The 13,568-nt window shown below is 52.7% G+C and overlaps 1 protein-coding gene across 2 annotated transcripts in view; it reads right to left on the bottom strand.

Annotated features, from left to right (window-relative positions):
* SLIT3 (slit guidance ligand 3) overlaps window positions 1–13,568 on the bottom strand; it is a 583,670-nt gene that overhangs the window by 78,224 nt on the left and 491,878 nt on the right. For both annotated transcript variants that reach the window (XM_036224942.1, XM_036224941.1), the window contains 3 exons: window positions 9,434–9,505; window positions 4,751–4,822; window positions 1,241–1,312 (listed from right to left, as the gene is read on the bottom strand). In XM_036224942.1, coding sequence (XP_036080835.1) covers window positions 1,241–1,312; window positions 4,751–4,822; window positions 9,434–9,505 — 216 coding nt within the window. The remainder of the gene's footprint in view (window positions 1–1,240; window positions 1,313–4,750; window positions 4,823–9,433; window positions 9,506–13,568) is intronic.

The raw sequence follows: 13,568 nt of genomic DNA, 5'->3' as shown, positions 1-13,568 counted from the left end.
TCACTTGTTCTTTCTCAAAGAGTCTTGGGCCCCACGATGCGGGTGAGATGTATTGCCTGCCCCCCTCTCTCCATCCCTGCTCGGCTACCTGGTCTGCAGGCGCACATGTAGCTCCACGCAACTGCACGTGGGAGCAGGGAGGTCCCTGGCTTTCTCGCTGCCTGTGACTTGGAGTTAATTTTACACACACACACACACACACACACGCACACGCACGCACCCATCTGAACTCAGATACACACCTCTGTGAATATGCATTTTGTGCTATTCAGAGGGCTGGGAGCCCTCTGAGCCACAGGCCCATGCAGGCTCCATTCATTTCCACACCTATTTTGCTGTGCGACTGACAATGAGTCACTCGGTTTTCTGAGACTTGGTATTCTCCATTGCTGACAAGATTTTCAAGATCAAGTCCTAATATCAATCGGAATCATGATGCAGACCCGCAGCAAACACGGACACATGCGTGCACACACGCACACTCCCACATCCACGGTACAGGCGCGCAGATGCTACAGCTGCCTACTCATGAACCAGAGATAATTCTCCCCCATCGCGAAATCTTAAAATACAGGATGAGCTAAATTCCTTTCCTTGCCTCTCCACATCAGAGTTCAATTATCTTCTTCAAACATTTAAGCTCAAATGACTGGAATGAAATAAATGCAAATAAATAATCCCAGAGCTTAAAATTCACGGCAACAAATCTTCCTTTAAATTAAATAAACACTTCCCACTCAGCCATATCTTACCCAGATAGAGTCATACTGGTGACTGATTACGCGTCTCTCTAATTATTTCACCTCCGCCCCCACGCTTCCTCAAGGTCACCTGCCTTTCAGCAGGTCTGCTTCCGCTTTAGTACTGGAACTTGGTGTGTGGATGTTTTTGTTCACTGCACCCCTAGCGCACGTCTGCGAGATGCTGCCCCTTGCAGGATTCGACTCTGGCTTCATTTCCAGCCCCTAAACCTATGGTCAGTGCTCACGCCTGAGCCGGGCTCCTGAACATCATTCCGCTGTGTTCACATTGACCTTGGCCTCCCTCGCCCAACTCCTGGCTCTCCTTCTACCAAAAAGAAGTGACGAAGGTGAGGGGTGAGCAGCTCAGATTTTTTTTTCTCTCCTTTTTGGTGTGTGTAAAGTCAAAAGAAGAACTCTGCAGAGCACGGCTCAAAGTTTGCAGGAAAGAGCCTGCGACCAGTCCCCGCGACACAAACAGTGACAGAGTTCCTACTCACAGCAGCTGCAGGGACACCAGCCCGTCGAACAGCCCCTTGGCGATCTCAGTGATCTTGTTCCCATAGAGCACCCTGGAAAAGAGCAGAGCAGACGGCGATCACCGCACGTGCGGGGCCGCTGGGACCCGCTCCTGCAGGAGCCGTCGCCTCGGCCAGATCCGGGGGGACGGACCCTCAGAGTGTCCCCTTTCCTGGTCCACCTCGTCCCTTCTCCTTACCAGTGAGGCAGCAGGCAAGTGCCCCCAGGGGCCGGGGTGGGGGCAGCAGGCGGCCTGGGAGGCGAGGAGAGGGGGCCTCCATCCTGCTCCGCGCCTGGGCACCCCGGCTCAGTACATAACCCTCAGCAGGCAGCAGCAGTCCCCGTGTAGTGCCTCCCTGAGCGGCTCACATGACTCACACCCCAGCAATAAATAAGACGTGTGGGCAGCTGGCTGGCCCCGCGCCTCGTCGTCTTCAGCGGGTATTGATCAGGCTGAGCCCAGCCTACGGAACGCTTCCTTGTAACACCTCACTGTGTCCTAGGAATTCCTAAGCTGCGTCCTTTCATCATCCATGTCGACAGGCCTTTGGGAATCAGGGTCCCGTCCAGATGGCTCAGGGACTGCTGAGTCGAGGGCTGGCTCTCGGGGGCGGGGAACAAGGAGCCGTTACCTCGGAGGAATGGCGGCTGCTACACCCCGACCCCTTTTCCTGTCCTCTGAGCTGCAGGAACCCAGGAACTCCGAGTTCGTCTAACCCTCCCTCTCTCGGCCTGCGGCATCCCTCGCCCTGGGTCTCCTATCTGTGAGCTGGTCTCTGGCGACTGTGAAGCTCGGAGAGGAAGCCTGCTGGGTCAGCCTTCCCGGCCGGTGCCCAGGGCCCTGCTGGTCTTCAGTGCAGCCACTGAGGACACTCTGGCCCCTTTTTGCTGTCACCCATGGCACAGACTTCGCCATTTCTTGGAGCCAGCCTCACCTGAGATGTAGGAAATTGAGCTAAAGAGGCCTTCCTTCCTTCCTTCCCTCCTTCCTTCCCTCCCTCCCTCCTTCCTTCCCTCCTTCCCTCCTTCCTTTCTTCCTTCTTTCTCTCCTTCCTTCCTTCTCCCTCCTGGGCCCTGAAGCACTCTGAATGCAACATTCGGGCTGCTATGTCTCTTTCGGGAGGCAAAATGTTGGGATGAGGAGATGGTAAATGGGAGCGATCAGCCAAACCCCCCATTTTGCAGAAGCCACCAGGAGTGAAGAGTGAGTGTCTCGCTCAGCCTGCGGGTGTGTTTCATTAACGTTTCAACAAATTAATGACTAAATAAAAGTCAGCATGATGGCTCAGGCTCACATTTGTAATTCATATTAATGTCCCACTGCTCACTGTGCCCTGTGCCGACTCAGTAATGTCACTGTCTGCTCCTCTGTGCTGACGTCCGGACTTCTATTTACCGGAAGCTGGTGGGGAAGCGGGGCCAGGGGTCTGGGGGAGGGGGTTCTTGCATCACCCATCGCGAGTCTGTATGGGACATCTCAAAGCCTAGGGGTCAAAACCACTCTCCAGCAGGCTGACATGGGCTGGGGCTCCCCCTCGGGGCTTCTGGGCGTAGAACCATCTGGCTTCCCCTCAAGGTCGTCCCCTGACTGCCTGCTTTACCTCTCTTGGGGTTGAGCTCAAGCATCTCTTCCTTGGGAATTTTCTCCTGAATGTTCTGGTTAACGTTTTTCAGTACCTGTCGCCCTATTTTTTATTTCTTTCTCGCTTTTCACTTGCCATGTTATATTGGTTAAATATTTATTTATTTTAGCCATTTTCTGAGCCCTCTCGAATATAGGCTCCCTGTGTGTGCTGACATTACGTGGCTTGTTCATGGCTGGGTCCCTAGAGCTGAGAACTGAACACAAACACTACTGTTGAAAGAATGAATGAACAGGTACGGGGGAAAGGCTTTCCTGCCCTTTACCTTGGCTGCTCCTAAGTTTGGATTGTGTGTGTTTGTGTTCGAAGATCCACGAGACCAGGCGTCTTGCCGGTCCAGTTCACTGGCCCATTCTCAGTCCCTAGGGTACCACTTGGTGCCCTGTAGCTGTCTACTGAATGGATGAATGCGTAAATTGATGGTGAGAGGCATTTCACTTAAATAGTGCCCTAGTATATATATTTCAGAATTGGCTAGTGGCATGCCAATTTCATATTTGGCAACCATATTTTGAATGTCTTTTCCTGCAAGGCCAGAAGCACCTCACTGTCTTCAGACTGTTCCCAAATCCCCACTGGGGGAAGCCAGACGAGGGAACAGCATGGCGGGGGCAGGGACGGGATCCTGGTGGCAGACAGCCGCTCTCCCTTCTCCTCTGTGATCGTCGGCACAATAAGCAGACACTAATCTCACACACAATCCTGTCTTTGATATCCCAGCCAGATGTTCTATCCGATAAATGAAACTAATTTATTCTGCAAGCAGCAGGCAATAGCTGAATCTAGAGAATTCCCCATGTTCAGCCCATTCCCAGTGGGATGGGGCCAGGTGGCGGGGTGGGTGGGGGGGACGTGTTTCTTGTTACCTGCACACTCATTAATTAGGCAAACAGGTTGCACAGAGAGGCAAAGCATCCTCGCTCTTGCCTGGGTGGGCAGGTCACCAAATGATATAAATAATACCAATCGATGCCATATCTTAGGTTTACTTTCCACATTACCTCAAGGCGCAGCAAAGCATAAGGACTGTGGGTTCTGGAGTCAGGCTGCTTCGCTCCAGATCCTGCCTCTCCCACTCACTACTGTGGACTTAAGATAAATTACATTTATTTATTTGCCAAGATTTCTTTTGCACGATAACTATGTGCTAGGTACTGTCTGAGGTGCCAGAGAGATGCAGCCAGGATCAAAACAGATAAAAACCCAGTCTGCGTGGAGCTCAGATCACCCACTTTCTTTGACCGTACGTAAATGAGGACAGATTCTCTATTACAGGTCGTTGTGAGGATGAGACTTGCAAGACTCCTAGAATAGTACCTAGCACACAGTAAGTGCTCAGTAAGTACTGCCGGTTTTTCCAATTACTGTAATGGCATGTAGGATGGGGTTGATGCTTTCTCACACAATGGCCATGAGGTTGGTTTGGAGAAAAAGTCTGAAATTCGGGGGAAGAAAATTGGCTGCTCCCTTGACAAGGCCACATTCACGGAGAAAACGGGCAAGTCAGTCATAAGCAGACATTACATACAATTCCTCCATCTCCCCAGAGGGCACTGCGAAACCTGTGGGGTGGGAGGGGGGCCCGCAGTTAGAATAGAAGATGCATTCGAATTAAAAGCCAATAACTGGGAAGGTTGCCGGGCACTTAATCAATAAAAATAATGCATTTGGGTTGTAGAAATATTCTCCAAAATCAATCTCCCCTGGAGAAATATTTGTTTCTTTTACCAGTTGCCACATGTGTGTAAGGGAACATAAAGCCTTGATAAATACTTCCTGAAAAATACAGCCACATCCCCCTCCCCCCCCACCCCCCCGCCACCTCCCACGACTCTGCTCCCCACTTACAGTGACGTGAGTGATTTCAGACCCTGGAAGGCATCTGGAGCGATGTCCGAGATCTGATTCTTGCTGATGTCTCTAAAAACATTAATGGGAGAGTCTGAGGACATGGCTTGGAGCAGTACTGAGGCCATTCCTAAGTGTGACCGAAGCGGTTCAGGCATTCAAAGTGGTGAGAATTAATCACTTCATTTTATTTATTCATAGTGCAAGAGAAGGGGCTTACGGACCCTTCGGTTCGACTGCTTCATGATAAAACATGCTACATTTGCATCACTCTTCTTGGCTTTCAAATCACGTCTGCCCGTGGCATCTCATGGCTTTGCACATGTGGACCTTCGTTTTGTAGGTGGGAAACTGCGCCTAGTCAAATCAGGGCTTGTCTAGGACACATCGCCAGGCAGTAACAGCATAAAGCAGAAAGCAGCCTCAGCCGAACACAGGCAGGGTCCTCTAAGCATCATCTACTTCATGCCTCGGCAAATGCTTATTTTTCTCCTCAAAAGTCCTGAGTCATTTCATCTCCCCAGTGACTTTTCCTCCCTGATCCGCAAGGAGGTTTTGAGCAGTGACGTGAGGCTCTGTCTGGCCCGGCGCGTCCTCCAGGCCGTGCAGCTAAGCACATCGGGAGAGTCTTAGGGGACGGCTTTGAGACATTTGTCAGAGGTGGTGCTCCTCAGACAGGAGCAAGGCCAGGGTAGCAATGAGCAGGGCTCCGGAACAATCAGGGCCAGGGGGATGCTGCGTGCGGATGCACTGACCTGGCCTGGCTGGTGCCGAAGGCCTGGCTCTTCCTCACACCCCAGGGACTTCTGAGCACCCGGCCTCCAGTGTTTGCTCACGGCACATCACGGAGGGGGAAGACTTTCTCTCAGAGTCATTAGCTCAGGGATGGCCTCTGGGCTCCTGCCCCTGGAAGGGAGATGCTCCAAGTTCCAGTGACAAGAGGCCTCTCTGGTAAATGGGTCTTTGCTTTTATGCAGGAGGTGGGGAGCTGGGGTCTTGGAGGGTCAAGAGGAGGAGGCACCGGAATACCGCAGCTTCTGAAGCAACGGCCTCCAGGGAGGCCAGACTCCCCAGCCAGCCCACCTCCTAAGCACATTCCTCCAGCCAGTTTCTCTCCTTCTAACAGTCTTCAAAAGGGCCTGCAACCCCCTTTGGCTAAGCCTCTGCTCCCTTTCCTCTTTGCTTCCAAAGCCGGTACATTGAAAGATACTTCACAGGTTAAGGCTTCATAGGCACAGCTGTCGAGCTTATCCCTTTAGCTGGCGAGATCGCTTCCAACAAATCCACAGATCGTGCTTGCAAACTCATCAGCTTACACTGGGCTTTTCTTCGGCACTCCATTTTTGTATAAGGGTCTTAACAAGCAAATGCCCCGGATTATCCTAATCTTGCTTGCCCTCAGCGTGGCTGCCTCGCAAGGCATTTCACACGAGCCTGCGAGGTCTGTGTTCAGATCAGACTAGTGAGAGTAACTTATTTTCCCCCTGATCCCGGGATTGTCCCTTCAAGGTACTTAGACCTCTAGCACAGGAAGTTCTGTGATCAGTGGAGGAGCCATCCGCCTCAGCTTTGTGAGGGCAAACTGGTGCTCAGTCCCCAGCTAGACTCTGGGATGTACCCCTCTCTACAGCACAAGGGGGGACGTCTCGTGGTTTTGGAGATGGTGGGGAGCGGAAACTGGGGAAGTGGTGGACTGGCTGGGAGCCGGCCCTGGCGGTCCTTTCGTCCTCGTCCTGCAGGAAGGGACCAGGAGCCCGGTGGGGTGAAGGACCCAAGTGACTGCGGGGCATAGAGCTGGTACTTACTATGATAGACGCAGAACACAGTGGCACTGGACAGGAAGGCAGACTGGGAAAAGCCTTAGGTGCCCACTGATCTCCAGGCTTGACCCCTCCCAACCCACATCGGGGTGGTCCCAGAGCGGACTCTAGGCTTTTGAGTCACTCTCGACCAGTGGTTCTCACACTTTGAAACGTCACTCACAGAGAATCTGAATTGGTCAGCTGGGGAACTGGGGTTAGAAACCTGTGTATGTCACCAATCTCCTGGAGGTCCCCATGCAGGGGGTCCCTGAGTCATATTAGGCCACAGTGTTCTAGGCCCTGGTCAGTCTCAGACCCACTCACGTCTCTTGGGACTTACAAACGAGAGGGAGTGGCCTTTCCAAGACTGTTCAGGACAAGGGTGGCAAATTCTAGTGCCTATGGGGGCCAAGTTGGAAATAAAGCGTGTGACGCTAGGATGTGCCGGAGCCCGCGGGCCACCACTCTCCCTGCCGTCATGCGAACAGAGAACCCGACGTGCCACTCTGGCCAAGCAACTCAGGTCTGTCCTCACGCGCCGGAGCTGCCAGTCGCCCAACCCCTCGAGACGGAGCGGTCTTCTTTGGCGCTGCCCGCTTTCCCGAGCTTCTCCGCCTTGATGCTGGTTTCTACCTGGAAGTATTTTTATACTAAGGTGACTACTAACAATAGGTGGGGACAAAGCCATTCATTCGGGACGAATCCTTAGCATTAGAGATATGAGAAGGCTGTGGTTCATTCACAGCTGGAAACGCATTTTCTTTAGATATGAGAGATAGACTGGCCATGTGCCCCTAGGAGGAATTCACGCTCAGGGTTTTAAAACCCGTTCTCACCGAGAACCCTACGCTTTTCCCAAGCCTTCAACCTGTCAGTCAGGGTTTCTGAAGTTCAATTAAGTTGAAAAGTTTTTTAGGGGTCTCTCTCCTCTCCTACCATCCCCCTTGGGGGAGAGGGAGGGCATCATCATAAGTATCAATCGATAACATCACAAGTGATCAAAAATTAAATTTACTTTCTAGCTCGTGGTTGAGAAGGCCTTATGAATTTCGAATGCACAGATCATGGCAAGTCCAACAGGATGGAGAAAGGACAGTAAAACACAGCCAAGCTCTAAATTACCTGGACTTTACAAAAAATTAGAGCAGTAACTTAAATCATGCAAGAGCTATAGGTTGGGGCAGTGACTGAACTTGTCATTTTTCACTGAAATTACTATCTGGCTGTATAATCAAGCTGGGCTTTAAAAATGAATTGGGGTGGGGGTATGGAGAGTGAGTGGGGAAGCAGGGAGCCCGGGAGATTAATGGCCCAAGGTTTTAAATATTAAGGCCTGTATTTATACAGCTCCTCCGCAGGAAAGCTGCCAGAGAGAGGGAAGAAGAACGTGCTTAGGGCTGGCTCATTATGTTGGTTTCTCCTTCTGGAATTGTACCAGGAGAAAATCTTGTTTGGTTTGGATTTCCAGAGAGATCGGAAGCTGGCTTCCTGAGATCTGAGGGTAAAGCCTACCAATGCCACTGTTTCGTGGGGATGTTTATTTTTAACATAAAAGGAGTCAGCAGGCACTTAACCTCTTTAATGTAGGCCCTGCTCCTCCAGGGAGACCAATGAATCAGGCTGGAGTGGACGAGAACAAATCCATGCATATGTCTACTTGCCTTCTCTGTCTCCTCTGCGTAGGCCAGAGAGAGCAAGTAAGGGCAAGGAAAACAGTGTCTTGACTATTGGGCTGTAATAAACGATTTCTTAGTCTGGAAGCGGGACTGGTGTCTTCCTCCCAGATTCTTGGGATCTACGACACCAATGGACGGGCCAGTTCTGAATCCTACTAGCCGCCCTTCAGAGCGCCCAGCTCCGGGGGACTCCCGGAACAGTGCTCCGGGCAGTCATGCGGTGGGGAAGGGCGGTGCCGACGAAGTCGTCACGATGGCGGGGAGGAGGGCCACGCCGCGGCGGGGCAGGGGGAGCAGTGCTGGTGTCACCCGGGATTAGTAGGGCGTAGCGGTGGCAGCGATATCGGTTACGAGGAGGGTAAAGGGGACCTTGGGCATCACCATGGGCAAGTCGTTTGGAGGATGAGAACCTTCCCAGGCTCCTCCTCTCACTTAGAAAGAACAGGAGCTCTCGCCAGGGTCGCGAGGGTCCAGGGGAGGCGGGCCCTGCCGACCTGCCCAGCACCGTGCCGGCCTCGCTGTCCCCGCCCCCCCGCCCCCACGCACACGCCTTCTGCGTCCTTCCCCGAGGCCTTGTCATGACTCGCTCCCTTCCTTCGCTCGGGTCCCCTGCACAGAGGCCTCCACGGGCAAACCCTCCCGCGGACCACCCGCCGCCACTCTCTACTCTCCTCCCTTCGTCTCACTTTCTAGTGCGGCGGTGTCTAGTGCTCACCCGGCTAGTGTTCTGCGTCCTTCCTCCCCCTGGAGGGCGGAGGCTCCGCGAGAGCGGGCCCGGCGCCGCTCCTAGCGCGCAGTGGATGCTCGCTGAGTGTGTTACGCGAATGTGTGCACGGTCGTAGGAAGGCTGGTGACAGTGCTGTAGAGCGACACGGGGCCGCTGCCACATCCCCACTGAGACGCCTACTTTGCGTCCACAGCTCCAAAGCCAGGGGACAATAGAAAAGGTGGGGGGGGGCGGTTTAGGCCAACCGAGCTCCACTCCCACCCAGAGCGCCGAAACCGGAAACGCACACACCCCCCATGGGAACACAACGCTGCCGAACCCTGCCTCCAGCCTCCGGTGGGCGTGCCAGGTCTGACCCTGAACCGAGCAGGAGGAACGCGATACGGCCTGCCATCCGAGCGGGCTGCCACCACACACGCGACGCGTTATCCCCCAAACTGAACACGCGTGGGCCCGCTTCCCCCCAGGGGAAACTCACATGCGCTTCAGCTTCTTGTACGGGGTGAAGGCTCCGGCAGGGATGGCGCGGATGGAGTTCTGCTCCAGGCGTCTGGGAAGCAGAGCAGACAGGAGTCAGTTAGCCACCCACCCATCCACCGGCGGGGCCGACGGCCGCGGCCGCGGGGACGGAGTGGTCTCGCATCACATGGCACAGATCCTTGGTCACAGGAGGCCAGGCAAACACCGAAGAGCCAAAGACCCATGTTCTGGGGTACGGAACACCCGGTCCGGGGTCTGACTCCTCTTGGAGAGAGCTAGACAAGATGCTTCCTCCTTGAGGAGATTTGGTTCTTGCTTATCTGGTTTTGGAGGCAGCCAGCTCCCTCAGAAAAAGCCTTAGGAAGTAACCAGAATGCTGAAAAAGTCAAAGGGATGAAGAGAAGACGTGGGCTCTGGGCTGGCAATGCTTCTATGGAAGTGTGTCACTTATTCAGATAAAACTTGACCACACCGCTAACGGGTTTCCGCAGAGGCAGAAATGACAATGGTGGACTGCATTCTGGGTTTGTTTTTCTTCCTTCCTTCCTTCCTTCCTTCCTTCCTTCCTTCCTTCCTTCCTTCCTTCCTTCCTTCCTTCCCTCCCTCCCTCCCTCTTTTTTTTTTAAAGGTATAATTGACATATAACATTATATTAGTTTTAGGTGTGCGTCATAATGATTCAAAAAATTAAAAAATTTGTTTCTGGGTTTTTCAATTGGCTGTTCTAACATGGTGGAGAAAGAACCTTCGAGTCCTTTGGTCCCAGTCTGACATTGATGAAACTGGCTCCCTGACATCCTGGAGGCCTCGGGGGACCCACCTGGACCACTCCCCTGGGCTGCTGCTCGGATCTACGGCTTTGCCATCTTACTGACTTTCTTGAAATGCCTCCTCTCCTATTACTCTGGAAAGACAAGAGAGGCGGCAGGCCCAGGGCTTCCTTGGAAGAGAAAGGGCCGCGGGGAGCAAGTGAGCATTTCCATTCTTTATTCTTTCATCTCTCAAATGACTTCCTGTCAGCAGGAACAGGTGTGGTGGGAAAGAGGCCTGAGCGAGAGGCGGGGTGCTCTATTAGAGGTGATGAATGACGCCCAGGCCCGAGCTGAGGACTCAGCATCTCCCCCTCATCCATCTCCCTTGTCTCCAAGTTGTGGATCTTTTCATCACTTCCTCATCTGGCATGGATGCTCCCCCAAACCCTCGGCTAGGAAGACAAAAAAAAAAAAAAAAAGGTGTGTGTGGGGAGAGGTGGGGGGAGGCGGAGGAAGAGACAGGAGGAACCGGCTCCCTCAGAGGCTGCATTGAGTGGAGGCACATTTCTGGCTGGGATGAGCCCATTCGTCTTGAAGAGTAATCCCTGCTGTAGAGTGGGGGAGACAGTCGTATTAATTTGTGCCTCTGCGATCTCATCTTCATTGGGGGAACAGAGTATTTGTTACTGGAACCACTAATGGAGCAGTTTGCCAGCAATTTTCCCGTTTCAAACAACATCTCTGCTGCTAATGTGGAATGGTTTGTCAGGCCTACCCATAACACAGACAAATCACTCTCCACGATAAAGGAAGGGGGAGACGGGGGAGAAAGAGGAAGGGTGGGTGAGAGGCGAGAGGGAGCATCAGGACCGATCATTCCTGGCTGTTGGATGAAGAGAGTCTACACGTGAAACTGCCGTTGTCTGTTAGGGAAGCCTCTGGCCTGCTGGAGGGGGCGGGAGCGTGCTCTGCTGGGCACAAGGGCACAGACTGGCTGGACAGGGTCCTGGCGGGCTCATGGTGCGCCACAAAAGCATGCCGCGAGGTCTCAGAGGCCGTGGACTACTGGGTGCAGCCGCCTGCCGAGGCCCCAGACTTAGGGCAGGCTGCCTTGACTGAGAAGTTCCAAGGACGTTCTCGTTTTCCAGATGAGCAGAGTTCAGCAGGGATTTCTCAGCCAAGGCGGCAGCTCTGCGGGTCTCTGAGGCTGCCAGTCAGGTGGCAAATGCCCTCCAGAATCTTGTGGTTCACTTGGGCAAGGGACTGCAGCTGGATGAGGCCCGTGGAGAGAGCCCCTGCTTATTAACAATGGTGCCTCCCTCGGCCACGGCAAGAAGACCCACTGCCCCCAGCTGTGGGCCAAGAGCCTACGTAAGTCAGGTCAGCGCTGGGTGTGAGTGAGCTGGCTGTCTGTGCACGTCATAATCAACCGACTCCCACTTTTGGGATGGGTGCGAGGCTAAAGGGATGAATCAATGAGCAGGAGGTTATAACTGTGCCCTGAGGGTTTAATCATCGGGTGATAAAAGACTGGCTCGAGATGGCGCATGACGGAACCATACAGGAAGGGTTCCTTTTATGGAGTCGAGTTGATTTGCGTCTATTATCTCTTTTAATCCTTATACTTATAAGGCCCATTTTATGGATGAGGAAAGTACAACCTAGAGATTAAACAGCTATCTACAGTAACAGAGCTAGTAAGGGGCAGAACCAACGTCTGTTTCTAATCACTGGAAATGCCGCCCCTCTTTTTGAAAATGGAGAAACTGAGGCCCAGAGACTAATGTGGCTTTCCCAAAGTCACAGAAAAGTTTAAAGGGTTAAGACCTCAGTGCTACTTCTGAGAAATTAAAGGGTTGAGACCTCAGTGCTCCTTCTGAGAAAATATCTACCTCTCGGCAGAGGTAGATATTTTGTAAAAAGGCTGTAGTTGAGGGAAGATGGGATCCAGATGTGAATGCGTATAATGGATGAAATAGAGTGCAAAGGTGTGACTTTTGAACAAAGAACAAAAAATTCCAATGTGAGCCTGTTAACCCCGGCAGGGGCGCCGCTGGACGCCCGGTGTCCTGAGGCTGCGCACCTGGGCAGGGCCCTGTCTCCACCGTCTCTCCGCTTTCACATGCTGCTGTGGCCACTCGCTGGACCTCCGAGCCCAATGAAATGCCCAGGCCAGGGGATGTGGGTCGACCTTGCCCCAGGAAACATCAGAGTTTACCTGGGGTGGGGGTGGGTAGTTGTGAATAGTCCGCGCATCAAACGTGAAGCAAAGGCGAGGGTGGGGATGGCAAGGACAATCAGGTGCTTAGAAGGCAGGCGCCTCTAAGAGGCCGGTCCTATTCACTCCTTAATACCATCCCCACTTTAAACACAAGAAAATTGAGGCTCAGAGATGTCAAATCACTTGTCCAAATTCACAAAGCCAGGAGGAGCTACAGCTGGGACTCGAACTCAAGTTCATCCAGTTTGAAGGCCCCAAGACTCCATCACGGAGCTCTGCTGAATACCGTCTGGAGCTGAGGCATCTCCACTCTTTTAGTCATTGCCTGTGCTCATGCTCAGGCAGATGGCCCTTCCATCGGGGAGAAAGGCTGCTGTGTGCGTGTGAACACGCACACATGTGAGCACACAAGGTGTCCACACAGCAGGTATCCCTGGTGGCTTTTACGCATTGCCCAGTCCTACAGTCTGGGACAAGCGTGCAAAGATCCATACTCCCAGTGACAAAAATTCAGTGTGAAGGACAAAAAGAAACATTAACAACAGCAAAAGCTATCACACTTAGGGATGTGTCTGAAGCCAACAGCTGTTTTAGGTCCTTCTTAAGTGGCACATATGTCTTTCTTTGTCTGGCAAACATTCTTCGGGCTGTAAACTGATTTAATAGAACTAGCGTAAAAACAAACACACAAATCAAACATCTGAGCATCTTCTGGCACCAGTAAAAACAATGGGAACATCTGATAGGGGTTCAGCTCTGTATTGATTTGCCCTAGTTTCTCAGCGCTTCCTTAATGATCTGTCATTTGCAAACATGTGACTGAACATGATATATTTCTAGCAATACATAAGTCAACATGATGCCAGAGAGACTGGCAGGGGCACGGCACGTGCAGGGGCGTGGCTGCGAGTGGCCTGGCAAAGAGGTCCTGGAGCTGGGCTGGCCCACGGTGGCGGTGCGGATGCGGCGGTGATAAAGACGAATGAACAGCTACCACCTACCGAGGGCTTTCTGCACGCCAGGCACCGTGATCTCCACTCACTGGCTTATTTTACTCCTTCAACAATACCACAAAGCGAGTGGTATTGTTACTATATTCAGTTTACAGATAAAGACATCGTGGTCCAGAGAGGCCAATTTGCCTACCCGACAGGTTGTGA

The sequence above is a fragment of the Rousettus aegyptiacus genome, unplaced genomic scaffold (genome assembly GCF_014176215.1).
Source record: "Rousettus aegyptiacus isolate mRouAeg1 unplaced genomic scaffold, mRouAeg1.p scaffold_m13_p_7, whole genome shotgun sequence".
Lineage (NCBI taxonomy): Eukaryota > Metazoa > Chordata > Mammalia > Chiroptera > Pteropodidae > Rousettus > Rousettus aegyptiacus.
The sequence above is the reverse complement of the archived record's forward strand: the minus strand, read 5'-3'. Positions and strand labels throughout refer to the sequence as shown.